The 24,584-nt window shown below is 35.8% G+C and overlaps 1 protein-coding gene across 1 annotated transcript in view; it reads left to right on the top strand.

The window, feature by feature from the left end:
* The window catches only part of LOC129265173 (usherin-like), a 73,008-nt gene that overhangs the window by 29,870 nt on the left and 18,554 nt on the right, over positions 1–24,584 (top strand). The window contains exons 17-50 of the mRNA XM_064101337.1: positions 814–1,014; positions 1,534–1,827; positions 2,403–2,672; positions 3,220–3,386; positions 3,700–3,844; positions 4,329–4,556; positions 4,887–5,162; positions 6,028–6,318; positions 6,988–7,142; positions 7,789–8,044; positions 8,727–8,850; positions 9,202–9,251; positions 9,487–9,690; positions 10,901–10,981; positions 11,501–11,692; positions 12,072–12,182; positions 12,644–12,847; positions 13,313–13,599; positions 14,022–14,169; positions 14,525–14,839; positions 15,350–15,529; positions 15,741–15,891; positions 16,148–16,290; positions 17,856–17,992; positions 18,454–18,589; positions 18,974–19,270; positions 19,645–19,842; positions 20,490–20,705; positions 21,195–21,440; positions 21,846–22,055; positions 22,441–22,643; positions 23,031–23,239; positions 23,601–23,700; positions 24,215–24,500. Of these exons, the coding sequence (XP_063957407.1) occupies positions 814–1,014; positions 1,534–1,827; positions 2,403–2,672; positions 3,220–3,386; positions 3,700–3,844; positions 4,329–4,556; positions 4,887–5,162; positions 6,028–6,318; positions 6,988–7,142; positions 7,789–8,044; positions 8,727–8,850; positions 9,202–9,251; positions 9,487–9,690; positions 10,901–10,981; positions 11,501–11,692; positions 12,072–12,182; positions 12,644–12,847; positions 13,313–13,599; positions 14,022–14,169; positions 14,525–14,839; positions 15,350–15,529; positions 15,741–15,891; positions 16,148–16,290; positions 17,856–17,992; positions 18,454–18,589; positions 18,974–19,270; positions 19,645–19,842; positions 20,490–20,705; positions 21,195–21,440; positions 21,846–22,055; positions 22,441–22,643; positions 23,031–23,239; positions 23,601–23,700; positions 24,215–24,500 (6,711 nt within the window). The remainder of the gene's footprint in view (positions 1–813; positions 1,015–1,533; positions 1,828–2,402; positions 2,673–3,219; positions 3,387–3,699; positions 3,845–4,328; positions 4,557–4,886; positions 5,163–6,027; positions 6,319–6,987; positions 7,143–7,788; positions 8,045–8,726; positions 8,851–9,201; positions 9,252–9,486; positions 9,691–10,900; positions 10,982–11,500; positions 11,693–12,071; positions 12,183–12,643; positions 12,848–13,312; positions 13,600–14,021; positions 14,170–14,524; positions 14,840–15,349; positions 15,530–15,740; positions 15,892–16,147; positions 16,291–17,855; positions 17,993–18,453; positions 18,590–18,973; positions 19,271–19,644; positions 19,843–20,489; positions 20,706–21,194; positions 21,441–21,845; positions 22,056–22,440; positions 22,644–23,030; positions 23,240–23,600; positions 23,701–24,214; positions 24,501–24,584) is intronic.

Raw genomic sequence — 24,584 nt, forward strand, 5'->3', positions numbered from 1 at the left:
AGATATCAAAAATGTGAAATTTCAATAACAAACTTGAGCAGTAAAAGAAATGCTGCACTTTATTCAAAACCCATGTCATTTTCACCAAACTTTGCAAAGTTGTAGAGGAAGGTATACCTAAGAGGTGCAAACATTAAAAGATATGGGTTCATGTGCTTGTTTTCAAACTATCAGCACTCTTATTAGAGCAAATGTGCTTCTTAAAACACTCCCAAAATGCGCTAAAACTTTGTATCCATGTGAGGAAAAATTCCGAACCACTCTACCATTTATTCAAATATTTCATCATACTTTGCAGCACTACAGAGAAAAGTATTTTGACATTTTAGAGGAATAAAAAAAAATGGTCAATGAAATAACTCCAGTTTATTAGCTTCATAAAATAACACATCGGATCTGCAGTTAGTGCAGATAAGGAGAAAATTCAGCTCACAATACCTAATGCTGATTAATCACCAGTTCATCCATTGTGACGTCAGCGCGCAGAGTGTAAAATATGCGCAGATCATGATGCGCACAAACATAACTGTGGAACGTCCTTAAATTCCCAGTTGTGTATGATATATGATGCATCACTGCAGATTATGCACAGTAGATATGTGATACTGTTTGCACCTAAACATGACTTAAGTGAATATTTGTTAAACACCCCTTTGTTATGAATGGTCACTGTATTCTTCTTATAGTTATGCACCATAGTAATCAGTACATTGAAGGAATTAGATCCTACAACTTACCTCATCACTTTACCATGGTAAAATACTTTTTGAGTATAGATTAATGTTTGTCTCTTCATTCTCTTTCTTTCATCAGGTATCCAGCAGTTTGAGGATCAGAACGTTTCTCCCTTCACATTCTACAGCTACTATGTCCAGTCAGTAAATGAAGCTGGTCGGGCTACTAGCCCCACGGTCATCGCCCAGACACCTGATGCTATTCCTGCTGGTTTTGATGTCTTGGTCATCACCAACATCCAGGCACGGTCAGCAGACTTCTCTTGGTCTCAACCCGCAGGTCAGTGTTTAGTATCATCATTATTGATGCTGTTAAATTCATTTATTGATGATTTAAACTGATGATATGTGATAGAATCTCTTAAAAAAGAGTCGCAATCCCAAGCCAAATTCCTGTACTAAATTACAGATAATTGAAACACTACGCTATTCAGTTTAAATCTCCTGGATTCACACATTTAGACTGCCAAACATACAAGATAGAAAGTAATGGATCAGGAAAATACCTTTATTATCTTTCTCCATTTCTCAACCTCTCTCTCTCTCTCTCTCTCCCTTTCTAACTCTCTATCTGTCTCTTTCTCTCAGGTTCTTCTCTTTTTCTCTCAATGTGGTTTTATTAAAAAAAAAGCCCTTGAATGCTATTGATACCTTACCACAGCTGAATGAAAACACGAGTAAAACATCTTTTTTTATGTTCTTTCATTATGCATTGTTAGTTTGTATGGTATTAGAAGAAAATCTGTGTTATTATACAGGTATTCCTGATTCATAATATCTACCATTGTAATCCATACAGATATATCAGCTACTGTGACCCAGTACATCTTGACCTCAGTGACCCCTAGCAAGCCAGACCCTCCAACACAACACTTCAGTGGTCTAGCAACCAGCTACCAGGCTATAGACCTCATTCCATTCACCAACTACACCTTCTATCTGACTGTGTGTACCCCTGGATCCTGTGGACAGGGGCGACCCACCCTAGCTTACACCCCTATGGCACCCCCTCAAGGAGTCATGGATCCTAATGCTACTGCTCTAAGCCGGAGTTCTGTCTTTGTGAGCTGGGACCATCCTACAGAAGCTAATGGTAAGCGTTAAAACTGTGCGTTCAACGTGATAACTTGGCCCGTTCTGATTAATAGTTGTGATTGATCCACATAATCTCAACAACAAAAAGACAGCGGCTCCAAAAGCTAGAGTGCATAAACATGTACGTCGATTCAAATTATTTTCTTTTTACATGCATCTTTGTCAAATCAGTGAGCTGCTTCTCATTTCCAAATGATATCTACATTTCCTAGAGGAAGAGTGATTGACTTTGATGGTTTTCAGAACTTGAGCTTGATCTGAGCCCCGTTTCATAAAGAACTTACAACTGTTGTAACTTTGCCATTATGGTAACTACCATGGAAACCTTGGTTCTGATTGGCTGCTGATGCCTGTTACCATGGTAGTCGCCATAATGGCAAAGTTACAACAGTTGCAAGTCAATTATGAAATGGGCCCCTGATCAGTCTTTTGTAAGACAGGGCTCTGTTCTATCCTAGGAAATAAGGCTCTGCCATTTTCTTTGAATAAGTATATTTGTAATGGCAAAGTGATATATTTACTTCGAATTCCACAAGTTCATGAACTGGTCCATTTTGTATTCACACTTACCAGGAATCATCACTCACTATGAGCTGTTCTTCCGAGGCTATCCTGGACCAGATGGTATCATAGACCCATCAGAGACTAGGATCTTCTACCCTGCAGGATGGTACAACCCAAGACCGATCCTGACACCCCTAGAGGATCCTGCAGAGCCACCTGTTACTAACTTCACCCATACTGGTCTTGATGCATTCACTCGTTACCAGTACAGGGTGACTGCTAGGAATCTAGCAGGAACAGGACATAGTGGTTGGACAACCGTTAGGACTGCTGAAGCTGGTAAGCTTGATTGTCCATTACCCAGGAGAATACTATTATGCCTATTCGGAAGACAAGTAACTGTTGTATTTTTGCCTATTAACTAATTTGCGAAGTAAACAATAATTTTGCCAAATACTAGTAGGCACAGAAGTTGCGTCAACAATGATAATGATAATAATAATAATCTGGTTATTTATTAGGCACTTAAGACATAAGTTGTAAGTATGTAAGCACTTAACAGATTTAATATTACCATGGTCATCAGATTCAATCAATTATTTCTGCAAAAAGGTGTACACATCCTCCACTCCCTGGGGAGTAATCCAGCCCATTGCCAATGAGGTGCACACAATACCAAACTAGCTACAATGACTCTCGCATCTTACTAAAGCAAAGCAACTATTACACTTGTCCGAGTACGACACTCAAAAGATCAGAAGTTAGAAATACAAAAAAAGAAGTAGCAAAGAGGGAATGAAATACCAAATGCTTATTAGGGAGAAGAATATACATGTAGCAGTCATTACAAGCTAATCGTGTATGTTACTTTAATTTTGTTTTTCAGCCCCTCTATCCACACCAGCCCCATCTGTTCTTGGTGTATCTAGCTCAGAACTCAACATCAGCTGGTCTCAGCCTCAGGATAATGAGATTAGAGGTGTAGTCATCAGCTATAAGCTCTATCGTTACATTACATCAGATGATCCATTCGCTCCTCCAGAAATACAAGAGGTAATCCTGTTCATGCTAGGGTTGGTTTCAGTCTGTTTTTCTTACTATTTTTATTAAATTAATTATGTATTTTTAGTTCTCCAATCTCTTATCAGTCTACATTGCATTGAAACTCCATATGACATGACTTGTACTTATATATAATTGAATATTTTCTTGGATGATTCACAATTTCTTTTAGTTGATTCATTGACATATTTTTCCATTAGCCAGCTAAGTTACCACTAGACAAGGAAAGTCCTCAACCTTATTGTGGTACAGTGTAATCTATTCACAAATAATAATCTTTTGTTTCCATGATATTTACCTACAGTTGGTATATTCTGGTGATGGCAATGGTAGGTTCTTTCTATTAGGAGGTCTTCAGCCCTACTCTATCCATTCATTCTCTGTGGAAGCCTGTAATAGCATTGGTTGTATCCTCAGTCCAAGGGCCAATGGGAGGACACTTCCAACTGGTAAGTGTGCTGTAACACAAAACCTGTCAATTGATTGTAATGTATATTTACATGATTGATTGCATTGATAGTGATGGTTAATCATTTTTTAAATCAATCATATAATCAATCTGTAAGCTTTGAGTTACTCTTATAGGGTTTGAGCTTTGAAGGTTTGCATGGAGTTAAGACTGGATGGTGAGATTTGCGGTTTTATAGGGTTATTGAGAATGATATTAATATTGTGATTATAGTTGATGTTATGTTTTGTGTAAAGCTTTCATGATTGGCTTATTGTGCAATTTTTCATTGTAACAACTCTCTGTCTTTGAACCTGTTCTTCATATAAGGAAATTAGATTGAATTCAATGCTAATAATATTTTGTATAATTCAATGCCAATAATATTTTGTATAATTCAATGCTAATAATATTTTGTATAATTCAATGCTAATAATATTTTGTATAAAAGAAAGCAATTTTATTTCATTGCTTTACTTTTACAGCTCCAGAAGGACAAGGACCTCCTTTGGTTGATGGTTTAAATTCCACTGTCATGCAAATCATATGGAACCCCCCTGTCATGCAAAATGGACCTGACCCATCTTATCAGGTTCAGCGTGTTGTAGCATCACTGAGCAGGACTCCTCCACGTGTGGAGAGGGGTGCTAGGTTCACTGGTGGAGGATACTATCTCTTCTCAGGGAACATTCTTCCATTTTCATCATTTACTGGTAATGACCACTTACTATTCTTTCTTAATTCGTAATATTCAAACAGTAAGTCAGAGTGAGAAACTTTCTCCTGAAGATATATTGATGCTTCATTTATGACAATCAAGGGAAATTGAAGTCTTTAAACAAAAGACACAAAGTTTGTTATTCAACAAATTGTGATTTCTTTTCTGGAATCGGTGTTGATGATTGATGAAACATACATTCTAACATATAGCACTGTGGGCAAAATTTTTCATTCAAATTTTGTTTATGAAGGATATTATGTTGGACGCTAAATTTGAGTGACATGGACTTATTATCTGGTGTATACTGTATTGTTTCTTTCAGGTATTGAGTTTGAGTTCCGGGTGACCCGCCCCAGTGATGCCCTATCCCCTGTCTCAGCCCTCCTGATGTTTGCTGCCTCCAATGGTGAACAGGAAGAGTTGATCATAGTCCAGTTGAGAGAGGGGCGACCATGGTTCATCTTTGACCCTCAAGGGGGTATAGCAGGTGCCACGCCCATGGATGAGGGAAGGACATATGATGATGGTCTGTGGCATAAAGTCAGTATCTCTCGGGCCGGGAGTGTTGGAAGTATCACTGTGGATGATACATACACAGGTAAGAATATGATATCATTAATGCTCTTCGTAGTTTGTTTGATTGTTTATGCCATAATGTGTTAATTGACCACAGCGTTATGGAACCCTCGTTCTGTTGCTGTGTACCCGTGATGATGATGATGAATTGCTTTAAGCTTTAATTTGTAGATTGTTAGACTTCAGATGTGTGCAATTGTACACCTGGTATTTTATAATAACATCCAAGTGTCCGCTCTATCATAAGTCATCGGATTACATTACTGTCCACTTTTATTCTGTAAATTTTCTGAAAGTAGATATTTTCAGATTGTATGTTACTTGCTGAAGTTCTTCAATAATGATAGCCTCATTTGATATAATGAAAGGTTTACAGTAGTCAATGCCCTCTTACGAAGTAAACAACTGTTGAAATATGGAACAAAAGAGAGCTTAGTCTGATAGCATGCTTTGTAGTACCAAATCAAACAGGATGTTCAATTGTTAAGAGCCCTTGTAATGAAGGGATTATTAGATTAGGCTAAATGTGGTACAGATTATTCTGCACTTTCCTGTCATAAGAATCTTCATGATACTATGTGTTTTTATTCATGGGCATTGGATGGGGATACATGTATTACAATAGCTCTCATACTCCTTGTGAAAGAGGTTGAAAGGGCTATAATGACACATTTTTAAAGTAAATATGGTCTAGCAGAATAAATGATAAATTTTGATTGACTGCTGCCAAACAGAAAACTACCGACTAATTCCACCTAAATGATCATGGTTGCTCTGTTATGGATCAGGTAACCTACTAGTGTTTCTTGGCCTTTGGTATCAAATATTTAAATTCATCAACAAATGAACTGACTAGTAATCCTTGAACATTTTATTCTCTGATGCAGGTACTGTCACAGCCCCTACAGCATCGACTATCATAGGAGAAACTACAGGCCTCTATGTGGGCGGTCTCCCTGTGAACTTTGACCTCAGAAGATCAGAAACAGAAAATCTAGCTGTTATAAGGACCAACCTGATTGGGTGTTTGAGGAATATCCGAATTGAGACTGCACACGTACCCACCCCTGTTTGGAGAGATTTGGACTATTCCAGTGCTTTAGAGAGAGTACAGGTTCCAGGGGGTTGGCAGGGTTGTCCGACAGAGCTGGAGAGGGGTGTTCACTTTCTTGGCAAAGGTAAAATAGATACCTATCATTAGACAATATCCATCCGTTTATCATAGTACTCTTTAATATTGAGTTTGCCAATTCAGTTTCTTAAACTCTTTGTTTTTACCTTGCTATAAATGTAGCTGTTCCTAAAAAATGCTGTAGTGAACAGGTTAGTGAACCAAAATTAAGCTTCTGAATTTCAAATCTGGTTTTTATTTCAAAACTGTTCTAAAGTTTGAACTCCAGTTGGAGCAGATACCCTCTAGGAAACATTAAATGTTTAAGTAAAAATAATCTTGATTTCTATAAAGTTGGTAGCAATAATTTTACAGTCACAAAGACCACAGAAATAAGAAAAGGCCTGTTATGAAAACTAAAGAACTGAATAAATTTAACACTTATTTGCTTGATTTATGCAAAGTCATAACATTTGATGAAAAATATGTGTCACAGTTAAAGGATAATAAACATAATTTAGAGGGAGGATAACCTCTCACGATATATCTGAAATATTATAGCCCTTTATCAAATCAAGGTGTCTGTTCTCCTCTCCTTTCCCATTTACTCTATATTATTCCTTTGATAATAATATTTTACAATCTTTCCCCATCATCTGACTTGCATTCACATTTTTTCCCCTTTGCTCTGTTTTCATCAGTTTTCTGTCTCATTCCACACCTTTTTGCTTTACAGGATACCTTACATTGCCTGAAGGTATTTTGAATGGAGGAAACAGCTTCACTCTAAGCCTTGATATAAGAACTCATTATCAGACTGGTCTAGTGTTGTTTGGATATCATCAGACTGGTAGCTACTTAATCATCCAAATTGTTGGTGGTAATTTGCAGGTTAGTGAAAATAAATATATGAGCAGGACCATGTGACAATATATATTCAGTCAGCATTTATCATTGAATTTAAATTGTTATTAAAAATGTTATAATTGAATGTATCTTTCTGTTCCTGAGTCTCACATTCACAATTTGTTCTTAGATCAACAGTAAACTGTGGTTTATGTATAAAGAGTTGTATGTTACTACTTTGTCTTTTTGCATCTTTGTTTAACTGTCAAGAAAAATTATTGTTCGATTCTTCAATCGGTGTTTTCGATTAGCAAAACTACTGATAAATCAAACAACTGGATATGTAACAAAAGGAGTAACTGTTTGCATGCTTAAGCATAACTCTATTTTAATGTCAACCTATGTATAAATAATTACTATCAAGAGTGAATATGATTTGAAACATATTTTGGCAAGTCATCAAAGTGTAGTTCCTTTAATTTTAATGTTGAACTTGTAATGCGAGTGTCATTTCTTAAATCTGCCCAGGGAGGGGATCTTTTGTAGTGTTATTGGTAAATGAAAGTGATTTAAGTACATTAGAAAGATATTAGAAGCAGATTAAGATGCAGATTACAAAATTTGTACCATAATGAAAACAAAATGAATAGATAAATTAAAAGATAATGTTCCCTTGATTTGTTATTTATAGATCAAAGTGTCTGTTGGTTCCGGTTTACCTGTTGTTCTTTCCATACCAAACACTGCCCTCTGTGATGGTTTATGGAAGAGTGTCATGATTACCAAGGTTGGTAACCAACTGTCAGCATCTATCAATGGTGGAGTGTCTTCTGGTATCCAGCTTCCATCCTCATCTCTCATCCTTTTCTCTTCACTTCACCTTGGTGGTGTTAGAGATGAATCAGAAGCAGGAAGATTCCTTGATGGTATCAGTGTAAATGCACAAGGTAGAACAAACTTACCAATTGTTGTTGAATTAAGAAATTTGTTTTTAGAAACATGAAATAAGTGTAATGATCTAGAAATAGATGTTTTTTTTAAACCTAAACTTCATGTATTCCATTCTTATTTTTGCATTGGGTCTTGTTTTATTTTTCTTATTGTGAAATTTGACACAACTTAGCCTGTAAAAGATCAATGATCTCATTAGAATGATAAAAGTGTTAAAACTTTAATATAATTATTTAATTCTCTAAGTCTTTTATAGGGACCATCTGGTTCCAGTGAGAAACATGTTGAGTCTCTAGTGATGTTTTATTGAAGGATAAGGTTCTTTGGATGATATTCTTATTATTCTATGTATGAAAAAAAAGTCATGCCTGTATAGCATTCATCACTTACTTCCTGAGAAGTCTCTAAGAGCTCTAAAATAATGCATCATAATTACCTTGCCTTTATCAGAGCAGCTGCTATGCATAATTCTTAATTATTCATGCTCCTTATTTTAATGTATTCTTTGATCATCCTTCCTTCATAGGATTTGGTGGTTGTATGATAGAGGTAACCATTGATAACACTCCAGTAACCCTGACATCTGATAAGACAGACATCCATAATGTCTACCTAGATAATGCTAAAATGCTCATGTTCTCCATTTTACTGTACCCTTTAATAATCTATCCCTTACAGGTTTTGGTGGCTGTATGAGAGAGTTGACCATTGATAGCATTCCAGTAAACCTTACATCTGATATGACAGGCATCCATAATGTCTACCTAGATAATGCTAAAATGCTCTTGTTCTCCATTCTACTGTACCCTTTAATAATCTATCCCTTACAGGTTTTGGTGGCTGTATGAGAGAGTTGACCATTGATAGCATTCCAGTAACCCTGACATCTGATAAGACAGACATCCATAATGTCTACCTAGATAATGCTAAAATGCTCTTGTTCTCCATTCTACTGTACCCTTTAATAATCTATCCCTTACAGGTTTTGGTGGCTGTATGAGAGAGTTGACCATTGATAACACTCCAGTAAACCTGACATCTGATATGACAGGCATCCATAATGTCTACCTAGATAATGCTAAAATGCTCATGTTCTCCATTCTACTGTACCCTTTAATAATCTATCCCTTACAGATTTTGGTGGCTGTATGAGAGAGTTGACCATTGATAACACTCCGGTAAACCTGACATCTGATATGACAGGCATCCATAATGTCTACCTAGATAATGCTAAAATGCTCTTGTTCTCCATTCTACTGTACCCTTTAATAATCTATCCCTTACAGGTTTTGGTGGCTGTATGAGAGAGTTGACCATTGATAACACTCCAGTAAACCTGACATCTGATATGACAGGCATCCATAATGTCTACCTAGATAATGCTAAAATGCTCTTGTTCTCCATTCTACTGTACCCTTTAATAATCTATCCCTTACAGGTTTTGGTGGCTGTATGAGAGAGTTGACCATTGATAACACTCCAGTAAACCTGACATCTGATATGACCGACATTTATAATATCTACCTTGATGGATGCCCTCCTGTCACAAGCGGTGCCATCCAATGTTCTGATCCACAATCAGAATCCATCTATCTGGGAATCGGGAGGAATGTCACAGATAGTGGACTTAGTATATTTACAGGTACTATTTATCTATTGACTGTATAGCAGTAGTGAAAGTATGTGCTTCTTTTCTGATGCTGATGGGCTGATAAAACCTTGTATCTCAAAATTTAAATATTTTGATGACAGCTCAGAATAAGCTAGATTTTAGTGTTATAACATGGGTAGCAACCTTCTTTTGCCTCGAAAGAGTTCTTTACAAGTATCAGAAGACCGTTTTCAGACAGTATGAGATTGCCACTATTGCTATAATCTTAAAATACAGCCTTTTCTAAGCTGACCTCAAAATTTTAAGATTTTGAGGTACAAGGTTTTATTAGCCCAGCCATGATATCTTGACTTGAGATTTAACTTCAGGTTTCTCAATGAATACAGATAATGTGAGAAATTGTGAAATATCATTGAATTATTTGTTCAAACTTTGAATTTTGTACTGGTTTTCTTGAATTGGCATTAGCGCAATTAGTGATATTTCTAATTTTAATAAGAATGTGACAAGAATACAAGAGATCATTATTAGAAGATGGTATTGACCGAGATCTTAAAGGTCAAGTCCACCTCAGGAAAATGTTGATTTGAATCAATAGAGAAAAATCAGACAAGCACAATGCTGAAAATTTCATCAAAATCGGATGTAAAATAAGAAAGTTATGACATTTTAAAGTTTCGCTTATTTTTAACAAAATAATTATATGAACGAGCCAGTTACATCCAAATGAGAGAGTCGATGATGTCACTCACTCACTATTTCTTTTGTTTTTTATTGTTTGAATTATACAATATTTCAATTTTTACGAATTTGACGATTAGGACCTCCTTGCCTGAAGCACAAAATGTTAAAATAATGGAATTCCACGTGTTCAGGGAGGAATGAAACTTCATTTCACATGACAATGACGAGAAAATCAAAATATTTCATATTTCATATAATAAAATACAAAAGAAATAGTGAGTGAGTGATGTCATCAGTTCCTCATTTGCATACCGACCGAGATGTGCATATAACTGTTTTGTGAAATGAAGCGAAACTTTAAAATGCCATAACTTCCTTATTTTACATCCGATTTTGATGAAATTTTCAGTGTTATGCTTGTTAAATTTTTCTCTTTTTATTCAAATCAAGTTTTTGTTGGGGTGGACTTGTCCTTTAAACATGTTGCACATGATAAGGAGATGAAATGAGCTGTTCTTTGATTTATCCTGTACTGTGTTTTTGTTATCTTTCACAGAGTATCTCTACCAAGTAATAGCTACTAACATTGCTGGGTCTTCTGATGGTCCATGGGCTGCTGGAAGAACTAGAGAAGGAGGTTTGTCTTTCAAAACAAATTTTAGATGACTCTTTAAGAGTTGTAAATTATAGAAAGACCTTTTATCTGTTAATTTCTCAACATTCATAAGAGCAATGAGATTATGTTTAGTCTTCAAAAATCTTAAAAAGTTAAAATTTCTATGCAACAGAATGATATTACAAATGATTGAATGAGAGACAAGTTAAAGAGTTGTGTTAATATTAAATCATGACAATTATATGATAAATCCGCCAAATTCATGTGGTATTACAGTAGTATTTTATTTATCATATATGTTTTGTATTTATCATATGTTTTGTATTATCAGCCTTCAAATTTGCTCTCAGTATTTAGACAAATAAAAGCAAGGATATTACAAATTAGATGTGTTGAATGACAGAATATGTTGCTTTTCATTTGTCTGAATCCATGAGATCAGTTGATGAATAATCATTGCTTAAAAAATACATTCAAATACATTCATATGCATATTAGAAATGTCACACTCATTGTTATATCTATCCTTGAATTTTTCAGCTCCTACTGGGCTGACCCAACCCATTGATCCAGTATCCATCACAGGCTTTGTTATTCAGCTGCAATGGCAGAGACCCTCAGGCAATACAGGTCTACTCACACAGTACATATTATCAGCATATAATCAAGATCTACCTGACATAGCACCAGTTCAAGCTTTCTTCACAGATACTACGATGTCAGAGAACATAGGTAAAATCAAAAGCATCTTAAATGATTCCTTTTGCCTGCTTGACATTATCAGGCTTTATGTTTCAAAGTTTAGCAGAGGACATTTTAGTGAATGAGCATTAAATAGTTGATTACTAATACTCTTTAATCAGCATATGCTTTTTTATCCCCATTAGATCAAGTTTTTACAGAGGGATGAGAATTAAATTTTTAAATGTTTGTAACGTTGATCAGAAGGTATTTGTTTGTATGTGCAAAGAACTTCTTGATGTCCTGTGGTCACAATTTCTCTCCTGGTATGAAATGGAAAAGGTAGTAAGTGCGGTGAGGTGATTTTGACTATAGGTGGGGAAAAAACTCAATAAATCACAATATCTTATTTGTATTGTTTGCTTTCTAGGTAATATCACTAATGTTGTCCCATATACTGACTATGATGTGACTGTGACTGCATGTACAGCTGGAGGTTGCTCAGAAAGTACTTCAGTCAGTGTGAGAACTAGAGAAGAAGGTAGGTCTATCCTAAGGTACATGATACTTCCATTATTGTAAGTTTTACATCAGAATGAAACTGCTACTTTTTTTGCCCCGTATGTAAATTCTAAGAATATCTCAATTCATCATCTCTCTGTAACTGCAATTTCATTATTAGGATAAACAAATCCTAGATTTTGTTCATCAGTTTATGAAGAATAAACTTAACTGAAATTTGAACTGATTTGAAATTTTATTTCATGGAAATAATATAGATATATATTCAGTAAATATAGCAACAGTTTAAAAAAAAGTAAAAAAAGTAATTCAATGTGTATATTATATTTTCCGGAAAATGTGTGGTTTTATTTTCATGAATAAAGTTGAGTGTAATTAAAAAATGAAAATACTTTTGACACCTGGCAAGTTAGAAAATTTTTGAGGTATTATAACTCATTTGCTGTTAATTTCTGAATTACTTGATTAATTTCATGATAGCTCCCTCTGGTGTCCAGTCACCTGAAGCGCTTTCCAAGACGGCCCGTAGCATCGTAGCAGGATGGGCATTACCAGAGAGACCAAATGGTATCATTACATCCTACCAGCTTCAGCTTGATGGTGTTACAGTCTACACAGGCACAGCACGTAACTACACACTCACAGGATTAAGTGTCTTCAACCCTTATAGACTCCTTGTTATAGGTAATTATATTTAGATTCTGTTTTTTAAACAAAATGATATAACCTGATAAGAGTTTGCCATAAAAAAATCAGTACACTCTTTTATGAGTCTCAAAATGGGTCTGATTCATCATTGTTCATCCATAATTATCAGAAATAGATTAATTAAAAACGTAACTTAACTCCATGCATTTACAATATTACTGTTTGAATTCTATTCACATAAATATTAAAATGATATCAGTTAATTTTATACTCTTGTTCTGTTTGGATTCTGTTTCATATGCAAATTTAGTAACTAGGCAGCATCAACAGGACCTAAGAAAAACACTGACATATTAATGAGCTTGTTGCATTGCATTATCAGTTGAATGATCTTTTATTTATATTTTGATCCACCCTATTTTTAAAATAAGGTATTCTGAAACCAAATTCATCTATTTTGCAAGTAAGATAATCTTGATTCCATTTCTTCCTTATTTTCAGCTTGTACCCAAATAGGCTGTTCATCCAGTCCAGAGGTTACCATTACAACCTCTCAACTCCCTCCGTCTTTTGTCAACCCACCTACTCTATTCCCCCGCAGTCCAAGGTCTATTGAGGCACGATGGACAGCTCCATCTCAGCCTAATGGCATCCTACAACATTATGTTCTTTATTCATCAACTGTGAGTGGTGGAGTAGGGGATCCAGTCTTCAACACATCTGATCTATTCACTGACTTTCTACTTGATGACCTCACACCAGGAACAGTATATTATATGTCAGTAGCTGTAAGTATCACTTGCTTTTTCTGCAGAAGTTCACCCTGATATCAATATATATCTTATTATTTCATTATTGTTCTATTCATTGCAAATTATTTTCACTATTAAATCATATAGTATTCTTCCTTATATATTTTTAGAAAAGCTTTTAAAAAACATCTTTTTTGTAGTTTGTAGATGTAGGATTGTGTAACTCTATTCAATTCAATGATTGTAAGCGAATTGGGCCTTGTGGGAAAAGCGCAGTATAAATAGTGAGTAATAATATATTATTCTTCCTTATATAGCACTTAAAATGTAAATTGAAAGAAATCTCTAAGCACTCATAAACAAAAGCAAGATAATTTAATGTGTCATTTCATCTTTGTAGTAGGATTGTAGGTAATAAGCATTTTCAAAGACACCATATATCTGCCTTTCTTCCACAGGCATGTACTGGTGGTGGATGTACAGTCAGTGATCAGAGCAGTGTAAGGACAGAAGAGAGTATTCCAGAGGGAGTACCAGCACCAATCATAACAGCTACTAGCCCATTTGAGTTGGTTGTAACATGGACTCATCCAACACAGCCAAATGGTAGGTCTAAAATAGTGCACTATATTTATGTCAACCAGTATTACCACTAAGTGTAATTTTAATTCTTTTAGACAGTAATTGACCAAATGGGTAATCGGGAAGATGAGGAAAAAGTAATAATTTTACCGAAGTGGATGTTCGACCAAGTGAATGTTGGACCAAAGGCAATTACACTAAGGAAATAGTATTTTCAAACTAGGTTAGCACTGACGATGTAAGATATACTAGAAAGTGTGATGACTAGCTCTTATGGGCAAATTCTCCAATTAACACCACAGAATACACATAAATCCCACAAAGTAGCAATTTTTCTCACATCATTTCTCAAATCATTTGATTCTCATATCTCTGACAGGTGTAATCATCAGCTATGCCCTGGTGCAGAATGGCATTGTGATTCAAAACTCCACCGCCATGTCTTACTCCGCTTCCAATCTCGCTCCATGGAGTCTACATGTCTTCAGGGTAGAAGCATGTACCTCCAAGGGGTGTACGTTTGGGCCAGAGGCGTCTGGACGTACCCGTGAAGCCCCGCCCCAGGGTAGCATTGATCTTACTGTGTTTACAATGAATTCTAGGAGTGTGAGGGCTACCTGGACCTCACCAGCCCAGCCTAATGGTATGCTAGTCTATGAGGTTCTCTTCACTGGTCTGTTCTATATGGCACCAGGTTAGTCAATTCAAACATTCATTAGTCGTGATATGAGGTAGGGTTGGTCCAGGATTTTGTCATAAGGGAAGTTGATCTATGGGAGGGGGAGGGTGGGATGATGGCAAGCTAAATGAAATGGGAGGAGGGGGAGGGGTTCATTTAAAAAAGAGGTAATACCAGTTGTGCAAAGAGTGTATTCCCTGTTACAGGCATGCAGTAAAGCAGCACTTCAATTTGTTGCCAAATAGGGCACATATCTCTTGTGCACTCTTGAATCTGCACCTGATCCAAGATAAATGGTTTCTTTTACCAGTCTGTTAAAATGATTAAAGACTGAGGAACTGGAACTAATTCAAATGTCTGACATTCAACTAATTTTGTTTATAAGATATCACATAATGACTGCTTTGTTTCTTGATAGAATTTATTACCTTTCTGATTAAAAGCATACATTATTCTGTAATCCAGACATTACTGGTTATCATTAACCTTTAACTTTTTATCTCCATCTTTTAAATATGCATACAGAAGCCAACAATTATGCTATTGTAACAGAGCAAAGAGCCCTGTATAATGGAACTATAGCCAATGAGATCGTAGAAGTTACTGGTTTGATCCCACACTCAGCATACTCCATTCAGGTTAGAGCTTATAACACAGAGGGCAGCATTCTCAGCAATGAAAGGACCGTTACCATGCCAACTGGAAGTAAGTCATGCTAGTAGGAAATATATTACATTGAAATTTAGTCCAGGATAGAAACGATGTGTGATATACTTTATCTCTGTGTTATTTGCATCGTTTTCATTGTCTTTACTTCATAAAGAACCTCTTTCCACAGACAATATAAGTAAAATAATGAATGAAACTTTACAAGTTGCTAGCTCTTACTCAATGCTATGCCTTACTTTTCTTTTAGCACCTGATGGTGTCCTGCCTCCTATGTTAACTGCTACTGGACCTACATCGATCCAGGCTACATGGGATGAACCCGCTAGGAACAATGCCCCAGGAGTACCTTCATTCCAACTCAGATATAGACCTGCAAACCAACCAGGAAACCAAATTGAGTGAGTGTCAGAGGTGTTAAATCATCTAAAAAAGGGTGTTATCAAAAGTTGAAGTGTAGTTGTCTTAATAAAAGGAGTTCATTGCTGAGTATCCAATTTATGATTACAATATTTAACATGCTTTTGGAATCAGTAAGACAATTTTCACTCAATATGGGGTTGATAAAATTTATGTGTTGACACTCATAATGTATGAATTTAACAGTTTATCATGCAGCAAATCTGACATAACTGTTTGTTTCTCTTATATTTTCAGTGTGTTTAGCAACTCAGTACGAGTGATGAGCTATACATTGACCGGTCTACAGGCATTCAATGAGTATGAATTCAGAGTGATCGCTATTAATAATGCTGGGCAAACCCTCAGTGAATGGGCTTCAGTATTCACCAGGGAAGATGGTAATTTTATTTTTTACTTGTTTTCCTTATTTTGGTCAAAGAATAGATTGCGCATTATGTAGAGGTGTTGTGGCTCAGTGGATAAGTCTCTGGACTTTCAACCACAAGGTCTGGTTCACTGCAGCACTTGCATCCTTTGGTAAAGCATTTATATACATTTGCCTCTCTCGACCTAGGAGTAAATTGGTACCCAGTAGGAAGAAATTCCTTGAATGCTTGAGCGCCCAATTAGAGTACTCATGCCAAAGCCAGGTAATAGTATGCAATGCTTAGAAACATTGTATTAAGCACTTTATAAATGTAAATCAGATTTAATCTTGGTTTATAAATTCATAAAGGAGCGACAATCTGATGCAATCATGATAGTTTCTGAAATTTTTGATGGAGGCATACATTTTTTTCTATGTTCAGCTGAGAATCTATTAAGGACGTTCCACAGTTAAAATGAAATCCATGTCATTTTCACCAAACTTCGCACATAGATACTTTAGAACTTGAATATTCGAAATATGCAAAAATTAACATAGGTCCATGTGCTGGATTTTTTGCTATAGAACTTCAAAGTTCACCCAACTGGATGTTCTTACAAATTGCGCATTCAAAAGAATTTGGCATTTTTAAACTTCGCAAGATCACTACAATGAGTTTAAACCTCTATTAATCAGTCAAAATACATGAAAAAGTCATCAAATTTCGCACGTGAGTTAATAATTGTATCGTTAGAATGGAGAATCTATTTATAGTGCTATTTGTTTGCAATTTTAAGTCTAACAGCACTGTCAGTTCTTAAAAATGGCGTAAAACATAACAAAAACCCAATCTCAAAAATGTGAAATATTAATAACAAACTACAAAAGTACAATAAATGCTGCACTTTATTCAAAATCCATGTCATTTTCACCAAAATTTGCAAAGTTGTAGAGAAAGGTATACCTAAGAGGTACAAACGTTAAAAAATAGGGGTTCATGTGCTTGTTTTCAAACTATCAGCATTTTAATTAGAGCAAATGTGCTTTTTAAAACACCAAAAATGTGCCAAATGTTTTGTATCTATGTGAAGAAAAAATCAAAACCACTCTACCATTTATTCCAACTCGGGGTCATATTCGTGATTTTTGGCAGCACTGAAGAGTACAGTATTTTGAAATTGCAGAGATATTTTTTTTAATGGTCCATGGAATAATAAAAGTTTTTTAGCTTCATAAAATAACGCATCGGATATGTAGTTAGAGTGCAGATGATGAGAAAAATCAGTTCATATCCACATCTAATTAATCACCTGTTCATCCATTGTGACGTCAGCGCGCAGAGTGTAAAATATGCGCAGATCATAATGCGCACTAACATAACTGTGGAACGTCCTTAAGTTAAGATTTTACTCTTATTAACATAAGAAATATTAATAGAATAAAACGTTATTTCAAAATTTAACAAGAATTGTAAATTTTCAGACAGAAGTACATGTATTAAGACAAATCCTTCTTTCCCCTTGTAAACAAGAATAAGTAATGTGATCATAGGCCCACATATTGCTATTATATGTAATGTATTTTGTTTGTGTTTAGTACCTGGTCCCATAGACCCACCTATGGCTACTGATGTACAGGCCTATTCAACCATTGTGACATGGGAGTTTCCTGATACACCTAATGGCATCATCACATCAATCAGACTCTATCAGAATAATGTCCTCAAAACTATGGTCAGTTATACATCTCCTGATTTATATCTTAGTAATGAAATAGTTGAGTTCACATGTCATAATTATGTTTGTCTAAAGATGTCAAAATTGTGGGTTTTTTCTCCACATTATTGCAGCAATATGCAGTTAGAATTTATTACATCTATTAGCCCAAACAAGAAAAGAGAAAAATTGCTGTCTCAGATGCTGTAATCTGCATTCATATTGATTTTTCAAAGGGTTGGATCTAGTGTATATACATATATGATGCTTCATTCCACTTTTTGCCCTACATGTACCTCTCATATTTCCTTCACCTTTTAAATTTTTATTTATTTACATTAGAATCATTCACTCTTCTTGTTCACAGTCATATTCCTAAACCAGGTAGTGTTACAGCTACACATACATGTATGTTTCATATTTATCTATGTGATGCTTGACTTGACATTGATTTCATATTTTTTCCCCTCCTATTTCAGCTTCCTGGTAACACTACCCAGTTGTTCATTGATGATCTTACACCTTTCACTGACTACATGTTTAGTGTTGAGATGTGTAATACTGTTGGATGTACAAGAAGTCCTGACTCAATCACTTACACTACTCCACAAGCTGGTAAGGCTCATTCAGGCATCAACGTTTTGAGTTCATATTTGATGGGATATGAGGCACCCCTGAATAAAGAGATTAGTTAAGGAATACTTGTCTATTTTTTTTGTAATTTGACAGACACAGTAGAATTTGAATTTCATCCGTACATTATAAAATTGCAATTCTTTATATACAGCTGGACATAAGCAAAAAGTTAAATTTACATATTGGATTCTAACCTTTGTTTATTTATTATTGATAGTTTAGTTCAATTTAATACCTTATTATTACCTGTAGGTCTCCTGTATCATATTTCTATATCATGATTAACAGGCTTTAGTAATGAGTTTCAGCCAGGTTTGATTTCTAACATACAGGTAATTAATTACTTTTTTCTCTCTCTTTCAGCGCCTACGGGTCAGTCACCTCCAGCACTCTCTTCCCCTACACCCACCTCTGTCCAGCTCTCATGGTCACCCCCATCCATGCCTAATGGTATCCTAACAGGTTACCAGATTGAACGTCGTCATCAAGGTTTCACTGCTATCTTCTCAGTGGTCTCCATAGCTCCTGGTGCTCCTAGAGTCTACTTAGATCTATCTGCTGCCATCACACCTTACACAGCGTATGAATACAGGGTCCGGGTGACCAATGCTGCTGGGAGCTCTACTAGTCAGTGGGCCAGTGTCATCACAAAGGAAGCACGTAAGTTTATCTGTAGGAATAATGGGCTCTGAATGAAGAATTTTGAACATCTCAAAGCACACAGCTAACTTCTAGAAATTCAAAATACTCTTTCTAGATAGAAGACATAATAGAAAGTCGGGAAATCATCACTCCCAATGAAGAAAAACAAATCATGGAACATCATAACATATTATTCATTAGTGTAATTAACTTTACTTGATTAGAAGAAAACTCACATGGAATAGCCCTCTCTCAGATCTACTAGTCTTAGAAATGTTCAATTTTCTTCTGAGAAAACTCATGGAAGGTCTGGGATTTTTGAAAATGTTAAGGTATATGAACTTTACTAAATTTGGTACTTCCAAATTGATATCTATTTTTATTTTTGTTAGCTCCTGGTGGTGTACGTGAGCCATCAGTGACAGTCCTTGGACCTGATTCAGTGATGGTCTCTTGGGAAGAACCAGCTCAGAGTAATGGAGAGATCTTGAGCTATACTATCAGGATGCCTGATCCTAGAATCTACCTAGACCAGACAAACCTCACATCATACACTGTCTACAACCTGGTTCCTTATACTCAATACTCAGGTGAGTCCTATATTATTGTTGGATTTCACTGAAAATGAAGTTATATCTATGGGTAATCAGAAGAGTAACCACCAACTGGAAAAAATCATTTCTGAGGTCTCTCATACATAATAATAATAATAATAATAACGTATTTCTTGTATAGCGCATATCACATTATGTCATAACGTCCCTATGCGCTTCCAAAGGACTTGGATATTATTACCCTGGCTTTAGCCCCGCAGCCTTTTACAGCGCGGTGGCATTTCAAGAAATGAATTCCTGCCAGGTACCCATTCACCTCACCTGGGTTGAGTGCAGCACAATGTGGATGAATTTCTTGCTGAAGGAAATGACGCCATGGCTGGGATTCGAACCCACGACCCTCTGTTTCAAAGTCAGAAGACTAATCCACTGGGCCACAACGCTCTACATGGGTCACATGTGCATGCTTTATGACATTGCTTTATAAATATTGTGATAATAGTATAATGGGTCCTTTTCAATAATGTAGAGTTAATTAAATTAATGTGTAAATATAAAGTTAGAGTTAATTAAATTAATGTGTAAATATAAAGTTAGAGTTAATTAAATTAATGTGTATAATATGAAGTTAAAGCTTTTGTCTGTAATGAATCACTTTACATTGTATTGATGTGCTTTCACAGTGACTATTGAGGCATGTACTGCAGGTGGATGTACACAAAGTAATCCCACATCAGTGAGGACTGACCCCACCCTACCATTTGGGCAGATGTCTCCTAGAGGTGATGCTATCACACAGACTTACATCTCTGTCATCTGGTCTCCTCCTATTAGACCAAATGGACCTAACATCCGTTATGAACTCCACAGACAGAAGCTTAGACAGCCACTGAGTACAGGTATATGTATATATTAAACACTTATTTTACCTCGAGACATCTATTGCATATTACTGAAATCTGATACAGAATGGCTGTTTCATAAAACTATTTGTAAAGTTATACATGATCCACTGAATGCAAAATTGATTGCATTTCCTGTCTTTTTGTTTATTTCAAGTCATGATATTGATGATTTTGTTTTACCTGATTACTAAGAAAGCCACTAGCACTATAACCAGAAATCAGTGGGTCACTGGATTCAAGATCAATGCTCTACCCACTGAGTTATCAAGCCTCCTTAAATTTCTCCAGAATTTAATGTGCTTCAAAATCACTACAAATATTTGTATGCAGTTATTGAAAAAAAAATCAGCTTCTGTTGAATTACATTTATTCATTAGTAATTTACTTGTTATGTTGCACTTTGTAATAATAATGGTTGCTTTTCAGGACTTTTCACACCAGTACATACATATATCTCCTGTATTTATTGTTCTTGTTGAGTAGGTCCAGTTCAAGGACTGAATTTCTGGGAGTTCATCTATGCTGGAGATGATACAACATTCCAGGACTTTGGATTGTCTACATTTACCACATACATCTATCGAATCACTGTCTACAATGACATTGGGTCAGTGACCTCTGACCCTTCTGATGAGGTCACGACCTTAGCTGGTCAACCAACTGTAGCAGGAACAATCACTGCTGTGGCAATGGACCATATATCAGTCTTACTCAATTGGACAACTCCTTGTAAGTTTATTATTTCATTATACCTTTTGTGTTATGTAGACCAAATATGATTGATGCTTTAAAATCACAAGATTGAATTAAATGTGACTAATAAGCCCTTCTAACAAATCTTCATTTAATTCAAATTCATGGGCTTGTAAATTTTATGATATGCAATGCATTTACATAATATATTCATATAAAGAGGTGTTCTGCATATTTCAACAAACAAATTAGTGGAAGGATGGGGGAGCCCATCAGATGCTAGATTTTAGTAAATGGAAACAAAAAGTTTTCATTGAATTGAAAACCACTGACTATTTTTTCATGAAATATTTTTAAATGTGGCTTTCATTTACCCTCTTCCTCCAACATCAGAAGTTACTTTAAATATTTTACATCTTTTCACTTTTTTTCTACATCCAGCTTTACTAGAGCTTCAGGGTGATGTTGTAAACTACTTCATCCTGGTGAGCTCTCCTTTTAGACAGTTTGAATTGACCTATGACCCCAGCGTGTCTGGTGATCTCTTGACCTCACTAATGCCAAACACAGAGTATGAGTTCCGACAAGTCATCTTCAATGGAGCATTCAACATCACCAGTCTCCCAGCTGTGACTCAGACATTAGATGGAGGTTGGTATTTAAAGAAAAATATCTAAAAAAGGAAAAAAATGATTAAATTCATTGTAGATATTGTCTTTGCACATTTCTTTATAAACACTACATTCTATGGGACCCACCACCTTTTCTTTAAAAATTATTTTGTCTATGTCTGTTTCCAGGGAAACTGAATGACAGTACCCACACCACAGTCCATAATGTCTGAAAATACAGTTATACACTACCCCAACTTTTACTTTTTGTGGACTGTCCTTCTCTCTTATTGCTGAAAAGAGCACTTCACATTTATTTTATGTAATGGTGCTAAGAATTTTCCTTTCTTTTAAGTTGTATTTTAAGGGCAGGGTCGTATGTATTCCATCAAAACATGTTGATGCTTATCTCTCTTGCCTTGTAGCTCCTGAAGGTTTCGCTGCTCCCCTGATCAGTGTTCTAAGCCCATCAGCAGTCAATGTGATGTGGTTACCACCGGATCAGCCAAATGGTGAGATCACACAGTATGTGATATATCTGGATGGTCAACCTCATGGTAGTGTTGAGAGCAATCAATTACTCTACATCATGGCTGGTCTACAACCTTACACTGTCTACTCTATACAGGTGAATATCATTCAAACTGCGGTCCTTATTCTCAAACAGGATCAATTTCAATTTACATTTGTAATATATGGTATATGAAAGTCTAATGAGATAAAGACAAGAAGATGTTTGATTCATCAGTTATTTTGTTATTCAAAGCTTTATTTAAAATTAAAATTAAAATTAATCTTAGTAATCTTTAAGCCAAAATTTCCACCTCTCTAAAAGGCCATTGCTACAGTTGAATGCTAAATCCTTGTCATGGAGAAATTGCAAATAAGTAAAGAAAAAAAAATGGTTAATATCTAGTTTTATGGGACAAATCTGGAAAGAATTATATGATTAAGGGCTATATTTGTGTTAGCTTATTACCATATTCTAGTTTATATTCCCTTTTTTCAAACTCAGGTTGAGGTATGCACAGTATACGATTGTCTGTTGAGTAACATTACCGTGGTAACGACCCTTGAGATCCCGCCAGCAGGGGTCACTGCTCCTAACCTACGTGTGCTAGGTCCTCGAGCAATGGAGGTATCTTGGGCCTCCCCTGCATCACCAAATGGAATCATCCTAGGATATGAGATACAGCGGAGGGAATATCAACCTTGTTCAGATGGGTAATAATTCTTATAAACTCTTGGGTCCCAAAATACAAAGCTTAGCGACTGATCTTTCAATTGATTTTCATGATTAATTGTACATTGTATTCAATGCCATCAATCATAAAAATTGGTTTACGATCAATTGTTAGGCTTTGTGCTTTGGGTCCCATAAGATAAAGTTTAGTGCTTGTTCGTAGGGCTTATTGTTAAGGGTGATTGGGGGAAGTATGAGGGAAACATTACTTTCTACTGTTGACATTATTTCTGTGATAGAGGAATGTTTATTCATTACATTGCTTTCTCTTCTCTCCATAGGACACACATAATGATGAATAAAAGATAAAGTTTCCTTTCATATATCTCTGTATCATTACAGACCTAGCACACCTTCAGATGGCAGTGATTCAAGCTGTGGCTATGTGGAATGTTTACGTTCAGAGAGTGTCTGTGGCAGCCAGTGCTACTCAGGGCTACAGGTCAGTATAAACTTACTTCTTTTTAAAATGTTGTTTTAATAAATGAATAGCACACGTCATCATTCCTACATGCGTACATGTCAACTTGTATCATTTCATATGATTTATCACCCTCAAATTCTCTGTCCATATTAACAAGATTTGCTGAAAAATGATTGATATATGCAGTAATATATCATAATAACTATGATTATGCTTGCTTGTTTCATACCTAATGCGTACCTTTATCAGACGTCTCCAAGTGCTCTGCAATAATGTAGCATAACCCTGGATTCGTTTACAATTTTATTTCATTTTATTTGTAATAAAATGAGATTAGTTACTTTTATTTGCTTTAAATTTGTAGCAATTGAGATTTCTCAAAGTGAATAAGGTCTGTTTTGTTGTTGTTGAGAAATATTAGAAATAGCCATATGAGGGATGATGGTATGCTGACACATGTTGAGCATCCAATTTATCATGGTAAGCAGTGAGGTGGTGATTCAGAGATGCTTATTTATTACTGTGTTGACAGGCTTGTTGTGATGGCATACTACATGACACTCAGCCAGACTACCAATGCTGTGATACTAACTACCTGATGGCACCGGTCAATGCATCCACACCGTTCATCTGCTGTGGTGGTCAGTTCCACACTGAACAGGTCAACTATGAATGTTGTAATGGTCAGTATGTCCAGGTATTCCCCGGTCAGATCTGTTGTCCAGACCCAGATGAGGATAGGGTAGCTGTAGGATCAGGTGATGCCTGCTGTGCTGGTGTGCCGTATGATTCAAGCGGCCCTCAGATCTGTTGCGCAGGTAAGATAATATCAAGATTCTTAGAAGTTACAATGTTAAACGATACTCTATATTTTAATTTTCATAGAAATGGTAATGAATTTG

This window comes from Lytechinus pictus, chromosome 7 (genome assembly GCF_037042905.1).
Source record: "Lytechinus pictus isolate F3 Inbred chromosome 7, Lp3.0, whole genome shotgun sequence".
Taxonomy (NCBI): Eukaryota; Metazoa; Echinodermata; class Echinoidea; order Temnopleuroida; family Toxopneustidae; genus Lytechinus; species Lytechinus pictus.